This window comes from Geotrypetes seraphini, chromosome 1, assembly GCF_902459505.1.
Source record: "Geotrypetes seraphini chromosome 1, aGeoSer1.1, whole genome shotgun sequence".
Taxonomy (NCBI): Eukaryota; Metazoa; Chordata; class Amphibia; order Gymnophiona; family Dermophiidae; genus Geotrypetes; species Geotrypetes seraphini.
The window spans coordinates 70,011,811-70,031,107 of record NC_047084.1 but is presented as its reverse complement, the minus strand read 5'-3'; the positions used below and the strand labels follow the sequence as shown (position 1 = coordinate 70,031,107).

The window sequence follows — 19,297 nt, the reverse complement described above, 5'->3', positions numbered from 1 at the left end:
CTCGATCGTGTCTCCTCTCTCCCTACGTTCCTCGAGTGAGTACAGCCGCAAATTTTTCAGCCTTTCCTCGTACGATAGCCCCGAGACCATCCTGGTGGCCATCCGTTGCACCGACTCTACTCTCAGCACATCTTTTCGGTAGTGTGGCCTCCAGAATTGCACACAGTATTCCAAATGAGGCCTCACCATGGTTCTGTATAATGGCATTATGACTTCAGGATTCCGGCTGACAAAACTCCTGCGGATGCAACCTAACAACTGTCTTGCCTTAGATGAAGCCTTCTCCACATGATCAGCAGTTTTCATGTCTGCACTGATGATCACTCCCAAGTCTCGTTCTGTTGAAGTTCTAGCTAAGGTCTCACCATTCAAGGTGTAAGTTCTGCACGGATTTCTGCTGCCAAGGTGCATGATCTTGTATTTCATAGCGTTGAAGCCCAGCTGTCAGGTCGAGGACCAAAGCTCCAACAAATGTAGGTCCTGTGTCATACTATCGGGTGAATTGCCATCTCTCACTATATTGCATAGTTTGGCGTCGTCAGCAAATGTTACCTTACCTTGAAGCCTCTGAGTTAGGTCACCTATGAATATGTTGAAAAGGAGCGGGCCCAAGACTGAGCCCTGCGGTACTCCACTGGTCACCTCCGATATTTTAGAGAGGGTACCGTTAACTACCACCCTCTGAAGTCTGCCACTCAGCCAGTCATTGACCCATGTAGTTAGTGTTTATCCCAGCCCCACTGATTTCATCTTGCTCAACAGCCTGCAATGCAGGACACTATCGAAAGCTTTGCTGAAGTCTAGGTATACGACGTCCACGGATTCTCCCAAGTCTAACTGTTTTGTTACCTAGTCAAAGAAGCTGATGAGATTGGATTGGCAGGACCTACCCTTGGTAAATCTGTGTTGACTGGGATCCCGTAGATTCTCCTCATCCAAGATTGCGTCTAATTTACGTCTGATTAGTGTTTCCATGAGTTTGCATACTATTGATGTGAGACTCACCGGTCTGTAGTTTGCAGCCCCTGCCCTGCAACCCTTTTTGGGCAGTGGAACGACGTTAGCTGTTTTCCAGTCTATGGGGACTCTCCCCGAACTTAGGGAGAGATTGAAGAGTCCTGATAGCGGTTCTGCCAGGACATCACGCAGCTCACTGAGCACCCTGGGGTGTAGACTATGCATGAGATCTATGTGCACTGCTTTCAATGCATATTCATTGGGGAAATCCTGAAAACCCGACTGGATTGCGGCCCTCAAGGAGGGACTTTGAGACCCCTAGTCTAGTGGTACAGTCAGGGCAGGAGTGATCTCCAGTCACTCTTACCCACATCAGCTCTGCTCTCAAAAGGACTGCCATGACATTTTGAGAGCAAAATTTATTTTTTCAATCAATATTAAGAAAAATATCCACATCAACTGTATTAAAAACTTACGGACCTGACATAGGCCATGTTTCAGCTAACAAAGTCTTTCTCAAGGGTCCTAGAGTATGAAAATAAACAAAACAAAAAACAAAATTAAATCATGAACGGAGAAAATTTATACAGAAGTAAACGAGAAACATACAAAGGAAGTGAAAAGTGAAAAAATATACGCTAGTATTGTGGAATTGGTTTCCAAATCGTAAATGCCTTAGAAAGGGAAAAGGAAAAGAGAACTGACTTAATCTAACAAATAACAAAACTGATTTTGTTAGCAAAAGAGGAAGCATAAATTTGTTAGGTTAAATCAGTTTTTTCCTCTTCCCTTTCTAAGGCATTCGCAATTTGGAAACCAATTCCACAATAATAGAGTATTATTTAACGACCGATATGTTAATCAAGTTTTTTTCACTTTTCACTTCCTTTGTATTAGAACTCTTTTGCTTGCTATATTGACTTTGAGTTAGTCTTTCCCTCTAGGGAGTCTCCACATTTAGACTCCATACCACACCATACCATACCAACTGTAATTTTCCAAGCGGTGCTGCTTGCCCAAAGCTTCCCTCTGACGCAGCTTCCTTTTTCCGTCGGGGCGCATCAGAGAGAAGCTTTGGGCAAGCAGCACTGCTTGGAAAATTAAAGTTGCTGTTGCCTTTCTTACCTGCGTTCTTTGCTTATCCTACTTTCCGTCGATGGGGGAGGAGGGGTCCGTTGCCGATTGGTCTGTCAATGGGGGAGGCCCACATTGCCGATCTGGGGGGCCGTGTTGCCGATCGATGCTGGGGGGGGGGACGTCGCCATTTGAAGAAAAAAAAAAAATCGGAGTGAAAGGTGAGTGATGAGATGGGCCTAGGGTGGAGGGAGAAAGAGAAGGGGTTAGAGTACAGCAGATGAAGGAAGTGGGGAGAACTTGTGCCCAGCCCTCACTTCCTCATCACTGCTGCTGCTGCTGCTTTCCCACATGCCGGATGGAGGGAAGAAGATAGTTAGTGAGATAGAAGGAAGACCAGAGAAGAAAAGGAAAGGGAAGAGAGAGAGAGGAGAGAGATACCAAAGAACGGGGAAGGAGACAGAGATATCAGATCTGAGTGGAGGAAATGAGAAGAGAGAGAGATGCTAAAAACCACAGGGGGGAGGGAAGGAGAAAGATGCCAGACCATGAGAGGAACAGAGGGAAGATGATGGATGCCAGGGGTTCAGGAGGAGAGATGGCAGAGAAAGGAAGACATTTTCTGGAAGGGGCAGACAGTGGATGGAAGGAAGAGAATGACAAGAAGATGAGAAAAGCAGAAACCACATGACAAAGGTAGAAAAAAAATTATATTTTTTATTTTTTTTGCTTTAGGATAAAGTAGTATTGTAGCTGTGTTGATAAATGTTTAGAAATAGAAATAGTGATCCTTTTTTATGGACTAATTTTTATACGTTTGATTAACTTTCAGAGGCCAAATTCTTCCTCAGGTCAGGACAGGATACTGTAACAGCATTATGCTTTACTGACCTAAGGAAAGAGATTTTGACCTCTGAAAGCTAATTTAAAAAATGTATTAGTTCAATAAAATGGTATCACTTGTTTTCCATTTTTTGTTTTCTTTTTATTTGTTAATTTGTAAAGTGATTTATTTCTCTTTTTTCAAATTTACATCCGCTATCTTTATATTTTGTTCAGTATTGGGGGATATGCACCACTGTTTCTTTACCCCCTAAATTGTATCATTCCTTTGCTTTGTAGCACAAGCCAGTATGCTGAATGCTCTGCACTGCTCCGATGGTCATAGAATTCTTATGATCGCCAGAACAGCGCAGAACATTCAGCCCGCCAGCCAGTGCTTAAAATCTCTTCTGTGCTTTTGTAAAAAAAAAAAAAAAAAAAGGGGGAGTTTAGTTTGTGATTACTTATTCCATACTGGGTGAGGGTGGTTCTGTGTCCTGTGTGTATGAAAGACATGGTTTTCTGATAGCGTTGACCAGCCTTGTTTGGCGAAATGCAACAGGCATGGTTCCTGGAAGCACCTTGAAAAATAAACCTGATTTGAATCTCCTTATTGTCTGTCGATCTTCTTTTGTTCCACGTTGGATTCTTTGGTGGATCACTTGGAGTGGAACGTACCAGAGTTACAGATTTGGTTGTTTATACATATGGGTTAAAGTTGGACAACATAGAGTGAGGCAGTTGAGAGGAGTTGCAAACTTGGTTATTAATGTAGACTTATGTTTCGGATAGTATTACTACTTTATAATGCATTTGAACACTTTTATATACGTATGGAAAGGGTTCAGAGTTAAAGTCCTGGGCAAGTAGGTGGGAAGGGATTGAAATGGGGATTTGTTCAGAGATATTTGGGGCTTGCATAGAACTAAAACTGTACACTGGCACTGGTATGGTAATCTATGTTGTTTGTTTTGAATTTTATAATAAAAGAAAAAAAGAAATACAAGTGGAAATAAAGAAGTAAATAAGAAAACAGGTAAATAAATGGGGTGGGGCAGGGGGGCGGAGAGTGGCTAGGGGGCCCAGTGTACTTGTGTGCCTAGGGGCCCTCGAAGAATTAATCCTGCCCTGAATACACTCTTGCAGCATCAGACAGAGAAGAACTATCGGCTCAGTTGTGATGTGATGCGTGTATACTGTATGTACTTGTATTGCAAGACATTGCTTGTATATCAAGTTAAAATTTAATAAAATGTTTTGCTTCTCTTGCAAAACACTTGCATACCAAGTTACTTGCAATCCAAGGTTTTACTGTATATCCATCTAGAATTAAATCCAAATGACATCTCATATTAATTGTCCTTGCAATAAATGTTGCAATATGTTTTATTGCTTATTGTCCTTTATATTGAGTTATTTTCATGGTTTTAATGGTTACAATGTTTTGTAACATTTTTTGTACTTTAAAAAAAGTTTTAAGGCCCCTTTTATCAAGCTGCACTAGAGGTTTTTAGAGCGAGCTCAGGCAGTAAATGCTCCAATGCTCATAGAATTCCTATGAGCATCGGAGCACTTACCTTGCCGGCCTCTAGCGCTGCTTGATAAAAGGAGGATTAATAAAGATATTTAAACTAAAAAAAAAATTTTTTTTACTTCTGTAATTTTTTTACAATTTTAGTATAAAAACATTGAATTCCTTCAAATAAAATTATTGGAACAAGAGTTGAAACCAGGTGCAAAGTACGAGGTGAAAGTTCGATCTAAGCCAAATGGGAAATATTTCAATGGAACATGGAGTGACTGGAGTTCTTCAGAGCACTTTAAAACCTCAGTGCATCAAAAAGGTGCAGTATACTGTATATATATTTTTTTCACTTCCTAATTTTGCACTCTAAGAACATATGAACATAAGAGTTGCCCTACTGAGTTAAATCAAGAGTCATCTAGCCCAGTATCCTGCTTCCAAAAGTAGAAAGACACAGAAAAAGAAAGGCAAATAAGATTTCTAAATCAACCAACAGTTCCTATATTAATGTGTCAATCAATAATCACAACTAGGATCCCAGTTTTGGCAGTATGAACTGCCTTCTTCAGGGGATATATAGTCAACGGTGATGCAGCATGAGGGAAATGTGTGAAAGAATGATTGCACTGTAGCGGACAATGTCAATACTGTGTGAATAGATCTTTTGGCAAGCACTTGCCAGGCTGAGTGCCTTCCCGGCTGTGCTTGGCCACTCTTCCTAGGCTCGTCTGTCTAGTCTTGAGAAAGGCTGGAGTCCCTAAAAAAAGGCAATATTCCATGCTATGTAACTCCAGGAATAAGTCCAAATCTTTTATAAAAACCCAGCTACATTAACTGCTTTTACCACTTGCTCCAGCAATGAGTTCCAGAGCTTAACAATGCTTTTATCTATCCTTTACACTAAAGGGGAAAAAAAATTATCCTTGCCTTCTCACTGCTTAATTTGCTTGGCTCTAAAACTTAGTTTTTTTCTAATTCCTTCCTACCCTTCATCTTACTCACCTGCTCCAAGGATTACATTTTTTTTGTAGCCTTTCTACATAAGAACATAAGAATAGTCATACTGGTTCAGATCAATGATCTATCTAGTCCAGTATCTTGCTTCCAACGGTTCATAGACAAGTCCGCGAAAGACAAAGGCGTGCCCCGACAACTGAGTGCAAGACGGAGGCGCGCGCCGAAGAAAATTACAGTTTTTAGGGGCTCCGACGGGGGGTTTTGTTGGGGAGCCCCCCCAGTTTACTTAATAGAGATCGCACCGGCGTTGTGGGGGGTTTGGGGAGTTGTAACCCTCCACATTTTACTGTAAACTTAACTTTTTCCCTAAAAACAGGGAAAAAGTGAAGTTTTCAGTAAAATATGGGGGGTTACAACCCCCCACGCCCCCCACAACGCGGCGTGATCTCTATTAAGTAAAGTGGGGGGGTTCCCCCCATGCCGCCCCCCCCCGTATGAGCCGTAAAAACAGTAATTTTGTGTGGTGCGCGCCTCCGCGCTGTGCTCAATTGTCTGCATGCGCCTTTGTCCCGGCGCGCTTTTGACCTGACACCGCTTCCAACAGTAGCCAAACCAGGTCACAAGTACCTTGCAGAATCCCAAAGATTAGTTTATTTACACTTAATATAATACAATGACATATATACCACAATTACCAGCCAAGTAGTTCAAGTTGTTTCAGGGTTTTCTATAGATGTGTGTAGAGTGATGGAGTTGTGGCTGCACTATTGGATGTACACTTAGGTAACATATGTGGGTAAAATGATGTTATTTTATTTTTAGTATTTATATACCACTTACTGCCTATGTGGTTTTCATTCAGGTACTCAAAACACTTTTCCCTAGCTGACCCAGTGGGTAGACACTCTACCTAATATATTTGGGGCAATGGGGGATTAAGTGACTTGCTCAGGGTAACAAGGAGCAGCATGGGTTTGAACCCACAACCTCAGGGTGCTGAGGTTATAGCTCTAACCACTGAAAATGCATCCTCATCTGATGCACATTGAGAAGAATAACCCAAATCACAATTGTCAGATGCTAGGGTCCACATCGGGGAATACTGCCCCCCTAAAAGATCTGGGGGTCATTGTAGACAATACGATGAAACCTTCCACCCAATGTGCGGCACTGGCTAAAAAAGCAAACAAGATGCTAGGAATTATTAGAAAGGGGATGGTAAACAAGATTAAGAATGTTATAATGCCTCTGTATCGCTCTATGGTGTAACCTCACCTTGAGTATTGCATTCAGTTCTCAAAAAAGATATAGCAACACTAGAAAAGGTTCAAAAAAGAGCAACCAATATAATAAAGGGGATGGAATTCCTCTCGTATGAGGAAAGACTAAAGAGGCTCTTCAGCTTGATAAAGAGATGGCTGAGAGGAGATATGATTAAAGTCTACAAAATCCCGAGTGGTGTAGAACAGGTACAATTGGATCAATTTTTTACTGCATCAAGATTTACGAAGACTAAGGGAGACTATGAAGTTAAAAAGTAATATTTTTAAAATCAATAGGAGGAAATATTTTTTCACATAAAGAATAGTTACACTCTGGAACGTGTTGCCAGAGGATGTGATAAGAGCGGTTAATGTATCTAATTTTAAAAAAGGTTTGGACAATTTCCTAGAGGAAAAGTCCATAGTTTGCTGTTGAGACAGACATGGGGGAAGTCACTGCTTGCCCTGGATCGGTAGAATGGAATGCTGCGGCTGAAAGCCGAAACAGAGAGGCAGAGGAGAGGAGCAGATCCAAGCGGAGAGGCAGTGGGGAGGAATCCGGATCGGGGTAGCGGCGAGAGGATGCTCCGCCCACCCCCACTGTGTCAGAGGTCGCATCGGCGCCCGGGCTTCCCTTTAAGAGGAAGGGAGCCAACGGCGTGCAGCGAAGGCGAGCGCCTTTGTGAAGGAGCCTAAGAAGGAGCCAGGACACCAGGCTACCCAGCAGATTAACCTAGAAAGTAAGTCACAAGTACTTCTTTCTCTCTCATTCCTTCTTTCTTTTTCTTTCTCTCTTATTCATCCAGCTGCACAGCAGGGACCACCTTTGCACACCACACACCAAGAGACTAGAAAGATAAATGGAAGCAGCAGGAACCCCGAGGAGCTTCCCAGTGTACTGCACCGAGTGTCATATGTACGACTATCTCCCCTCAGGAAGGCAGGCGTACATATGCGGTCGGTGTCAGGAACTGGAAAGCCTGAAGGAGGTCGGTAGACTACAGGACAGGGTCCAGGAGCTGGAGGGACTCCGCATCTCGGAAGAACCATAAGGACAACTGAGGACCCCACAAGAGAGAGCCACATTGAGGAGCAAGTAAGGGAGCTCGAGAGATTCATTGAGGAGGCCTACAGGAGGGTGGAGGAACAGGACCACCAGCAATGCGGACAGGAACCAACAGATGGAAGACTGAAACAACCAGACACCAAGGATGAAGAACCTTATGGAAAAATCGAGCAAACAGAGGAGGCAAAGACTCACCAGAACCCTGAGGGAGAAGCACTGAACCGCACCAAGGATACAGGCTTGAGACCAAAGAGGAAGCTGAAGAAGGGGAAATCTGCAATCATAGTGGGAGACTTAATCCTGAGAGAAGTGGCCAGTCACGTGGCAGGATGGAGAGAAGACCGGCTAGTGACATGTTTCCCAGGCGCAAGAACGAAGGACATCACCGACAGAATCGAGAGGGTCTTGGAAGGAGCTGAGACGGAAGAGACAGTAGTGATGATCCACGTTGGAACCAACGATGTGAACAGAAGAAATTACAGCAGGACTACACTAACTGAGCAGTTCAAGACCCTGGGAAGGAAACTGAAGCTGAGGACACAGAAGATAGCATTCTCAGAGATCCTGCCAGTACCGAGGGCAGATGTGAAGAGGCAGTCCAAGCTACAAACAATAAACGCATGGCTGAGGAGATGGTGTGAAGAGGAAGGTTTCCTCTTTGTGAAGAACTGGACAACTTTTGGGGGGAAGAACAAGCTGTTCAGGAGGGACGGACTACACATGAGCACGGCAGGAACGAGACTGCTGGCGATCAACATCAGGAAAGGAATAGAGAAGGCTTTAAATTGAGAAGAAGGGGAAAGCTGACAGTCGACCTGACGTCGATGGTTCGGACAAGAGTATCAAGTGAAGATACTGAGCGGAAAAAATGCTGGGAAGAAACAAAAGACGAATTACAGGGGTCCAAGGATCAAGAGAAACTAGAGAACAAAAAGAAGAGCAAACAGCTGGAGCTAGAGGAGCATGTGGAAATGAGGAAATAGGTTGAGGCGAAAAAGATGCACCATAGAAAGGGGAAGAATGAAATGGAATTCAGGGGCTGGCAGCCCATGAGGGGGACGGCAAGTGGAACAAACCACAAGGAAAAAGAACAGGAAAAAGAAAAAAACCAGGACTTAAATTGCTTGTACGCAAATGCAAGGAGCCGGAGGACCAAAATGGGAGAACTGGAAGTCACGGCCAAAAAAGATGACCTAGACATCATTGAAATCACGGAAACATGGTGGACTGAGGAAAGCAAATGGGACGTAGTACTGCCAGGGTAAAAACTCTATAGGAGAGACAGGACTCACAAGAAGGGTGGAGGAATAGCACTATACATAAAGGACACCATTCACTCGACCGGAATGGATACGGCAGCAAAGGCGGAAGGATTGGAATCATTATGGGTCAAATTACCAGGAAGGAATGGAGCTGACAAAATTGGGACTGTACTATCGCCCACCTGGACAAACAGAAGCAAACGACAAAGAACTGGAAGCAGAATTGAGGCGGGAATGCAAAAGCGGAAGTGTGATGGTAATGGGGGATTTTAACTACCTCGGGATAGATTGGAGTATTGGAAGCTCCAACTGTGCGAGGGAAGCAGAATTCCTAGAGGCTGTGAGGGACTGCTTCATGAAACAGCTTGTCAAGGAATCAACGCGAGGGGATGCCACTCTCGACCTAATCCTCAATGGGCTAGGAGTCCTGCAAAAAATGTGGAAGTTGTAGGACCTCTAGGAAACAGCGATCATAACATGATCCAGTACAAATTGGAAGTAGGAACATCAAAAGTGAAGAGAACCGCAGCGACAACACTCAACTTCAAGAAAGGGAACTACGATGCTATGAGAGCAATGGTGAGGAAGAAATTCAAAAACGGCTCAAAAAGGATGGAGACCGTAGAGAAAGCCTGGTCTCTATTCAAAGGCACGATGCAAGAAGTACAAAACCTGTACATCCCCAGGTTTAGGAAAGGGTGCAAAAAAATCGAACAAAAGACCCGGTATGGATAACAAATGAAGTGAAGAAAGCAATAGGTGACAAGAAAAAATCGTTCCGAAAATGGAAAAAGGACCAAAACGGGGAGAACTGGAACACAAAAAACACCAAAAAGAATGTCACCGAGTGGTTAGGAAAGCAAAAAGAGAATACGAAGAGAGGCTGGCTGGGGAAGCAAGAAACTTCAAAACGTTCTTCAGATACGTTAAAGGGAAGCAACTGGCGAGGGAGGAAGTAGGACCGCTGGATGATGGAGGCAGAAAGGGAGTGGTAAAGGAGGAAAAAGAGGTAGCAGACAGGTTAAACAAGTTCTTCACGAGTGAGGACACATCCAATGTACCAGAACCCGAAGAGATCATAAGTGGAGATCAAGAAGAAAAATTGTCAAAATTAGAAGTAAGCCATGAGGATGTACTCAAACAGATAGATAGATTGAAGAGCGACAAATCACCAGGCCCGGACGAAATCCACCCAAGGGTACTAAAAGAACTAAGAAACGAGATAGCAGAAACACTCAGACAAATTTGTAACCTGTCCTTGAAAACCGAGGAGATCCCAGAGGACTGGAAAATTGCAAATATCAAAAAGGGATTGAGGGGTGACCCGGGGAACTACAGGCCAGTAAGCTTGACTTCAGTTCCAGGCAAGATAGAAGAAGCACTGATAAAGGACAGCATCTGTGAGCACATAGAAAAAAATGGACAACTGAAAGTGAGCCAGCATGGCTTCTGCAAGGGAAGATCGTGTCAAACGAGCTTACTGCACTTCTTTGAAGGGATAAACAGCCAGATGGACAAAGGGGAACCCATAGACATCATTTATCTCGACTTCCAAAAAGCCTTTGACAAGGTACCTCATGAGCGGTTACTTAGGAAGCTGTGGAACCACGGGGTGGAAGGGGATGTATACAGATGGATTAAACACTGGTTGGCAGGCAGAAAGCAAAGGGTTGGTGTAAAGAGCCATTACTCGGACTGGAGGAGGGTCACGAGTGGTGTCCCACAGGGGTTGGTGCTCGGACCGCTGCTGTTCAATGTATTTATAAACGACCTAGAAACGGGGACGAAGTGTGAAGTTATAAAATTTGCGGATGACACGAAACTCTAGCAGGGTCAGAACTGCGGAAGATTGTGAAGACCTGCAAAGGGACCTAAACAAACTGGAAGAGTGGGCAAATAAATGGCAACTGAGCTTCAATATAGAGAAATGCAAGGTCATGCATATAGGGAAAAAGAACCCGATGTTCAGCTACAAAATGGGGGGATCAATGCTAGGGGAAAGTACCCTTGAAAAAGACTTGGGTGTGCTGGTGGACACAACAATGAAATCAACAGCACAATGTGCAGCAGCCTCAAAGAAAGCAAACCGAATGTTGGGTATTATTAAGAAGGGCATTACAACAAGGACAAAGGAAGTCATCCTGCTGCTGTATCGCACGATGGTGCGCCCGCATCTGGAGTACTGTGTCCAATATTGGTCACCGTACCTCAAGAAAGACATGGCGATACTTGAGAGGGTTCAGAGAAGAGCGACGAAAATGATAAAAGGTATGGAAAACCTTTCATACACAGACAGGTTAGAAAGGCTGGGGCTCTTCTCCCTGGAAAAGGGGAGACTCAGAGGAGACATGATAGAGACCTTCAAGATCATGAAGGGCATAGAGAAGGTAGAAAGGGACAGATTCTTTAGCCTACTGGGAACCACTAGAACAAGGGGGCACTTAGAGAAATTGAAAGGGGACAAGTTTAGAACCAATGCTAGGAAATTTTTTTTCACTCAGAGGGTGGTGGACACCTGGAATGTGCTTCCGGAGGTTGTGATAGGACAGAGTACACTACCGGGTTTCAAAGAAGGATTGGATAAATTCCTGAAGGATAAGGGGATTGAGGGATACAGATAGAGGTAGAAATAGGTTATGATAGGGCATAGATAGAAGGACAAGGGGGATTAAAATCACCTTTTAGGTGATGGACCTGATGGGCCGCCATGGGAGCGTACTGCGGGGCACGATGGACCTCTGGTCTGACCCAGCGGAGGCAATTTCTTATGTTCTTACTATTTGGGTTTTTGTATAGAAAAAATTGGATTACTCAGATGATAATAATAAATCTTTCATGGATATTTATCATATTTTTAATGTCATTATGACATATTAAATATGAACTCTCTCTTCACCACCATCCTGAAAGACTTCTTCTATCAAAAATAAATCACAGTTTCTTTATTACTCCCTTATAGGTCATAGTGAGCCCCCCCAAAACCTACTATACCTACCTGTCTACAACCCCAGTAGCCCTTATGGCTTCAGGTGGCACCTATATGGCAGTAGAGTAGGGTTTGGGGGGGTTTGGTGCACTCACATTTTTCACCATGAATGCAGTGGTTAGAGTGGCTTTTTAGGCCTGGATCCTCATCTCTATGGTTCACTAGCCCACCCTCAGACTACTAAAGTCACCTCTGTGCAGTTCTACTAGGCTTTCCTATGCCAGGTTTCCTATTCTGATTTTTATGGCGGTCTTGGGGGGGGATCAGTGATCACTGGGGGAGTGTGTGGGGGTCTGTACTTTATATCTGCAGTAGTTAGCTGGTCACTTTGGATACCTTCTGGGCACTTATACCTGTTTTTAGATCACTTAAGTCACAATGGATAAGTTCCGTCCAGGCAGTCTCATCAAACTTTTGATGATCCCTGCAGTACAACTAAGTCTAGGTCTTGGGTGGGTTTTTAGGCATATTTTTCTTTCGATTATGAGCCCCATAGTGACTTGAAGACCCTCCTCCTAATAGATCTATTGCAATATATTGCCTTGTGGAAAGGAAGTTAATCTGACTTCTACATGAAATGGAAAGCAGAAAACTGACAGGAGGGGCAGTGAATAACCATCAGCAGTGCAAAAATGAGAGAGACACTGAAAAAAAAAAAAAAAGTGTAACACAGAAATTGCTGTATGGAATGAGAGCAGCCCAGGACAGAGATGTTCATAGGGATGACAACAAGAAAGCCAGTAGGGATCAGATAGGCTGAGCCCCCCTCCTCATGGTATTTCATACATATAAGCAAACTTCTTCAGATAATTTTCTTTACAAAAATAAGAGCAGATGTGTATAAAATAAATATTGTTTTTTGTTTTCAACAGCTAATTTCCAGATGGCACTTTTACTGCCCATTGGGGCCTGCTTTCTAATTGGTATCATGGTTATCTTGGTCATCACATTTTGGGAAAAAAGGTAATTGTTTTCTGTCCTATATATCACTCCACTGAAATTGGTCAGCTTTTAGTGAAAAAGATGCAAAAAGACTAAGGGGGCAGTTCTAGAAACGGGCCCTTCCTTTTATGTGTCCTAATGCAATGTTGTGAGAGCCTAGTCTATAACAGCATAACCAGCAGCAGCATGATTAAAAATAGGCACAACGGTCACACAAGCCATAGACCTGTGGATATATAAATACAGCAGGGGCGCGTATAATTTACAGTACAGTGGTACCTTGGATTACGACCATAATCCGTTCCAGGAGCATGCTTGTAATCCAAAATGCTCATTTATCAAAGCGAGTTTCCCCATAGGAAATAATGGAAACTCGCTTTGATGCGTTTCCCCCCCCCCCCCCGAGAACCGGCATTGCTCCCCTCGAAGGCCCTCCCCCTGCAATCAGGCACCCCCCTCTGCGATCCGGCACCCCCCTGCCTCGAACCTGCACCCCTCCCCACCATGATCCGACCCCCCCGACACGATCCGACATCCCCCCCGACACAATTGGGCACCCCCACCACTGCTTCTTACCCTCATCTGGGCACTCTAGAAGATCGGACTCGTCGTCTGCTGGGCCTTGAGCATCTGAGCATGCTGAAGGCCTGCGAGTTTTCGTTCACGTTCAGAACGTGAACTCGCAGGCCTTGAGCATGCTCAGATGCTCAAGGCCCAGCAGACGAGGGCCGATCTTCAAGAATGCCCAGATGAGGGTGAGAAGCGGCGGGGAGGAGCCCAATTGTGTCGGGGGGGGGGGAGTCGGATCGTGTCAGGGGGGTGCCCAATTGTGGCGGGAGGGTCGGATCGTGGTGGGGGGGGGGGTCAGATCGTGGCAGGGGGTGCCAGTTCAAGGCGGGGGGGTGCCGGATCGCAGGGGGGGTGCCAGATTGCGGGGGGGGTGCTCGTAAATCGAGCCATGCTCGGTTTCCGAGGCACCGATTTTGCAAATGTTTTGCTCGTTTTGTAAAACACTCGCAAACCGGTGCACTCGTAAACCGAGGTACCACTGTATTCTGTAAGTGGCAGCACTGCCCATGCACCATCCATTTGAATTCTTCCCTTGCATTTGTGTGTGTGCTATGAATGGCATTTGAGAAAGGTCATCTGAGTCCAAATCAGAACTTCCAAATCAGTGTATCACGGAAAACATCTACTTTACAAACTGAAACGTCCAAACTATGGATATAAGGAAACCAGAACTTGACCATGTTAAAAAAAAACAACAAAGGGCTCCTTTTACAAAGCTGCATTAGGGCATTAACACGCAGAATAGCGCGTGCTACATTGCCGCGTGCGCTAGATGCTAATGCCAGCATTGAGCTGGCGTTAGTTCTAGCCGCGTAGCGCGCGGTAATATCCTGTGTGCGCTAAAAATGCTAGCGCACCTTAGAAAAAGGAGCCCCAAATCTTCCATTTTTTGGTATCTAAGACTTTTTCAGGTTTAGGATTCTATCACAGTATGTCTGGCAATGGAGAGATTTATGTCCAGATAAAATAAGCAACACTTTTGAAGATAAGTACATAAACTTCATTAGTCGTATTAAAGTATAAAAAGTGTTTAAAATAAATATAAAATTATTGAGCATCAGCCATTAAAAATTTAAGCCTTGACCGATGAGGAGGTTACACATGAATCTCCCCGTTATGAGATCATAACCTTTATGGGACGGAGGAGGGGTGTTTCTGAGGTCTATAGCTAAAACAAAAGTAGCAACATCAGTTAAGGATTTAAAGGAGTAACATAGAAAGAATATTCTAAAGGTTGGAAGCTTGGAATTTGATTTTGGATTTATGCTATATGGTGACAATTCCAGGAATAAGACTTTAAACAGTGCCTTATAAGGCAGATAAAATAAGAATCAGAATTTTTTTAATATGTTCTATTCTAATTTATTTATAATACACACTATTCTCATAATAAATTCTAGGCGGATAACAGCAATTAAAAAATTATAATTTGTTCTAAAAGTTATTCATTTAACAATAAGAACATAAGCAGGGCCTCTGCTGGGTCAGACCAGAGGTCCATCATGCCCAGCAGTCCGCTCACGCGGCGGCCCATCAGGTCCAGGACCTGTATAGTAATCCTCTATCTATACCCTTCTATCCCCTTTTCCTTCAGGAAATTGTCTAATCCCTTCTTGAACCCCAATACCGTATTCTGTCCTATCACACCCTCTGGAAACGCATTCCAGGTGTCCACCACCCTCTGGGTAAAGAAGAACTTCCTAGCATTGGTTCTGAATCTGTCCCCTCTTAACTTTTCCGAATGCCCTCTCGTTCTTGTAGTTTTCAAAAGTTTGAAGAATCTGTCCCTCTCCACTTTCTCTATGCCCTTCATGATCTTGTAAGTCTCTATGTGACTTGAAGACTCTCCTCCTACTAGATCTATTGCAATATATTGCCTTGTGGAAGCCCCAGTTTCTCTAATCTTTCAGCATATGAAAGGTTTTCCATACCTTTTATCAATTGTGTCACTCTTTTCTGAACCCTCTCGAGTATCGCCATATCCTTCTTAAGGTACAGCGACCAATACTGGACACAGTACTCCAGATGCGGGCACACCATCACCCGATACAATGGCAGGATAACTTCTTTTGTTCTGGTTGTAATACTTTTCTTGATAGTACCTAGCATTCTATTCGCATTCTTAGAGGCCGCTGCGCACTGTGCCGACAGCTTCATTGTCTTGGCCACTATCACCCCCAAGTCCTTTCCTTGGGTACTTTCACCCATTACCAGCCCTCCCATCGTATAGCTGTACCTCGGGTTTCTGTTTCCTATATGCAAGACTTTACATTTCTCTACATTAAACTTCATCTGCCATCTCGTCGCCCACTGTCCTAGTTTGTTTAGGTCCCTTAGTAAATCTTCGCAGTCCTCTTTAGTCCTAACTCCACTAAATAATTTGGTGTTGTCTGCGAATTTTATTATTTCGCACTTCGTCCCTGTTTCTAGATCATTTATAAATACATCGAACAGCAGCGGTCCGAGTACCGACCCCTGTGGAACACCACTCGTGACCCTCCTCCAGTCCGAGTAGTGGCCCTTCACTCCCACCCTTTGCTTTCTACCCACCAACTAATTTTTGATCCATCTGTGTACGTCTTCTTCCACCCCATGGTTCTTCAGTTTCCGTAGTAGGCGTTCATGGGGTACCTTGTCAAAGGCTTTTTGGAAATCAAAGCATACGATGTCTATGGGATCCCCTTTGTCCATCCGTTTGTTAATTCCTTCAAAAAAGTGCAATAAGTTCATTAGGCATGATCTTCCCTTGCAGAAGCCATGTTGGCTTGGTTTCATCAGTTTATTCCTTTCTAGATGCTCATTGATGCTGTCTTTTATCAGCGCTTCTGCCATCTTCCCCAGAACCGAACTCAAACTCACCGATCTGTAGTTCCCCGGGTCACCTCTCGACCCTTTTTTAAAGATGGGCGTAACATTAGCTATCTTCCAATCCTCCAGGATCACGCCTGTTTGCAGGGATATATTACAAATCTGCTGTAGTAGTTCCGCTATTTCTTCTTTACTTCTTTCAATACCCTAGGGTGGATTCCATCTGGGCCAGGAGACTTGTGAGTTTTTAATCTATCTATCTGCTTGTGTACATCCTCAAGGCTAACCTCGATGGATGTTAGTTTTTCTGCTTGATCTCCTATGAAGATTTTTTTCAGGTTCTGGCATGTTGGATGTATCCTCTTTTGTAAATACTGACAAAAAGAACATGTTTAGTCTATCCGCCACTTCTTTTTCCTCCTTCACCACGCCTTTCCTATCTCCGTCTCCGTCATCCAGTGGTCCCACCTCCTCCCTTGTCAGCAACTTTCAAAAAAATATAATAAGAAACTTTTCTTAGTCCAGTTGGAAAATCATTCCAAAGCTTTGGGCTCCTTTTACTAAGCTGCACTAGTGGTTTTGGCACACGCTAAATTGCCACGTGCGCTAGACACTAATGCCACCATTGAGCTGGTGTTAGTTTTTACGCATAGCACAGGGGTTAGCGTGCGCTAATCAGCAGCACGCACTAAAAACGCTAGCGCACTTTAGTAAAAGGAGCCTTTTGTTCCTATAAACTCAAAGGATTTCAAATACCCATATGAACTTATATCGAGAAGTAACTCTATCCCTCTTCTACGAAACCGCACTAGCATTTTTTAGCACAGAGAGCCATGCTGAATGGCCCCTGCTATTCCCGACATTCATAGGAACTCAATGAGCCTCGGGAACAGCACGGGCCATTCAGCACAGCTCTCTATGCTAGAAACCGCTAGTGCGGTTTCGTAGAAGAGGGGGTATGATTGGGAAAGTTATATACTTCATTAAACCTTCTGGTTCCATTTCCTGCAATAATTTATATATAAGTATAACCATTTCATTATCTTCTTAATCTTCAACCAATGTACTTAATTCAGAAGAGGAGTAAGTTGGTCATATTTTTTTGCTCTACAAATCAAATGCACAGCTGTATTTTGAAGCAATTGCGGCCTATTTTTTAGATTCAGTGTAATACAAAGAATTACAGTAATCCAACTGAGGTGGTACAATAGCTCTTACCACAGTTTGAAAACTGTCTAAAGATGAGACAGAATGTATTGCCCGTAATTGGCACAAACAAAAAAAGACATGGTAACTTCCAAGGAGAAATATGCTAGTTTTGATATGCAGATGTTGGGGGGGAAGGTTTTCTTGATTACAGATTATGTTTACATTTAAACTCAAGAGCTGCTACATATTTTTTTTCCACATAATTGGCGATATGCTGGACATGAACTGATATAATATATAGAGCATATCATTGTGTGCCTTTTACGTATTGATGAAGGAGATATGACGAAAGGACTTAGAGGAAGGGTATCACTGTTCGCCGACGATGCCAAACTTTGTAACATAGTAGGCAGTGGCTTATCACCTGATAATATGACACACGACCTACTGCTGCTGGAACAATGGTCAAAAACTTGGCAGCTAGGCTTCAATGCTAAAAAATGCAAGATAATGCACTTGGGCAGGAGAAACCCACGGAGAACTTATGTACTAAATGGTGAGACCTTGGTTAGAACTACGGTGGAACGCGATCTAGGAGTAATCATTAGCGAGGATATGAAGGTTGCCAATCAAGTGGAGAAGGCTTCCTCCAGGGCAAGACAAATGATGGGGTGTATCCGTAGAGGTTTCGTCCGCAGGAGACCTGAGGTTATGATGCCGTTGTACAGAGCCATGGTGAGGCCTCACTTGGAGTACTGTGTTCAGTTTTGGAGCCCACACTACCGAAAGGACGTGCTGAGGATCGAGTCGGTTCAGCGAACGGCCACCAGGATGGTCATGGGGCTCAAGGATCTCACGAATGAAGAAAGACTAAAGAAGTTGCGGCTGTACTCACTTGAGGAAAGAAGAGAACGGGGAGATATGATTGAAACGTATAAGTACATCACGGGACGCATCGAGTCAGAAGATGATATCTTCTGGCTCATGGGACCCTCAACCACCAGAGGGCATCCGCTGAAAATCAGGGGAGGGAAGTTTCATGGCGATCCCAGGAAGTACTTCTTCACCGAAAGAGTGGTGGATCATTGGAATACACTCCCACCCCAGGTGATAAAGGCCAGCAGCGTAACAGATTTTAAGAAAAAATGGGATACTCACGTGGGATCTTTAAGGGAGTAAATTCAGGGGGGGGATACTTGGAATGGGCAGACTTGGTGGGCTATAGCCCTTTTCTGCCGCTTTTTCTATGTTTCTATGAGGAGCATTTTCAGTTTTATCGTTTTGGAGTGGAATTTTTTTCTTTGACCTATGATGAAAAATGAGCTTACTTGCTTTCAGCATTAGCTGTTATGTTAAGCTCCTTATGAATTGTGAAGACTTTTTTTCTCCACGGCATGATTTTGATGTTATGCTGCCTTCTCCCCAGTAGAAGAGAATAGATTGACATTTATATCCCCCTCCCCCTGAGAGTCAACTGGATTAATGTATTATTTACTAGCATCACTGTTACTTTTTATTCATTTGAAAATTACTTCTTTTCTAACATGATTTTAAATGTGTTGTCTGTATTTCAGAATCAAGTCTATAGTGTGGGCCGAAATTCCAGATCATAAGAGTACTTTGGAGAAGCTCTGTAAAAAGACAAAAACGGTTTGCGCACTTGATGTTATACAAATCAAATAATTATAAAGTCTGTTGGCAACTAAGGCTGAGCAAGAAGTAGTTTTTACTTTATTAATTGGCTGCAAAGGAAAAAAAATGCAATTTCCACATCAATTTGCTGTAGAATTTAATGGAAATATTCTGCTTAAGATATGGATGCTCAGTGAAAGAAAAAAGTCTAACATTTAAGAACATTCATAAATGACCAGAATACTGGCGTGTATTTGCATATTTGTGCTCATTTGTGTAAATGCA

The 19,297-nt window shown here is 43.6% G+C and overlaps 1 protein-coding gene across 2 annotated transcripts in view; it reads left to right on the top strand.

The window, feature by feature from the left end:
- IL7R (interleukin 7 receptor) overlaps positions 1–19,297 on the top strand; it is a 37,133-nt gene that overhangs the window by 12,573 nt on the left and 5,263 nt on the right. For both annotated transcript variants that reach the window (XM_033932928.1, XM_033932936.1), the window contains exons 4-6: positions 4,532–4,697; positions 12,784–12,874; positions 18,955–19,030. In XM_033932928.1, coding sequence (XP_033788819.1) covers positions 4,532–4,697; positions 12,784–12,874; positions 18,955–19,030 — 333 coding nt within the window. The remainder of the gene's footprint in view (positions 1–4,531; positions 4,698–12,783; positions 12,875–18,954; positions 19,031–19,297) is intronic.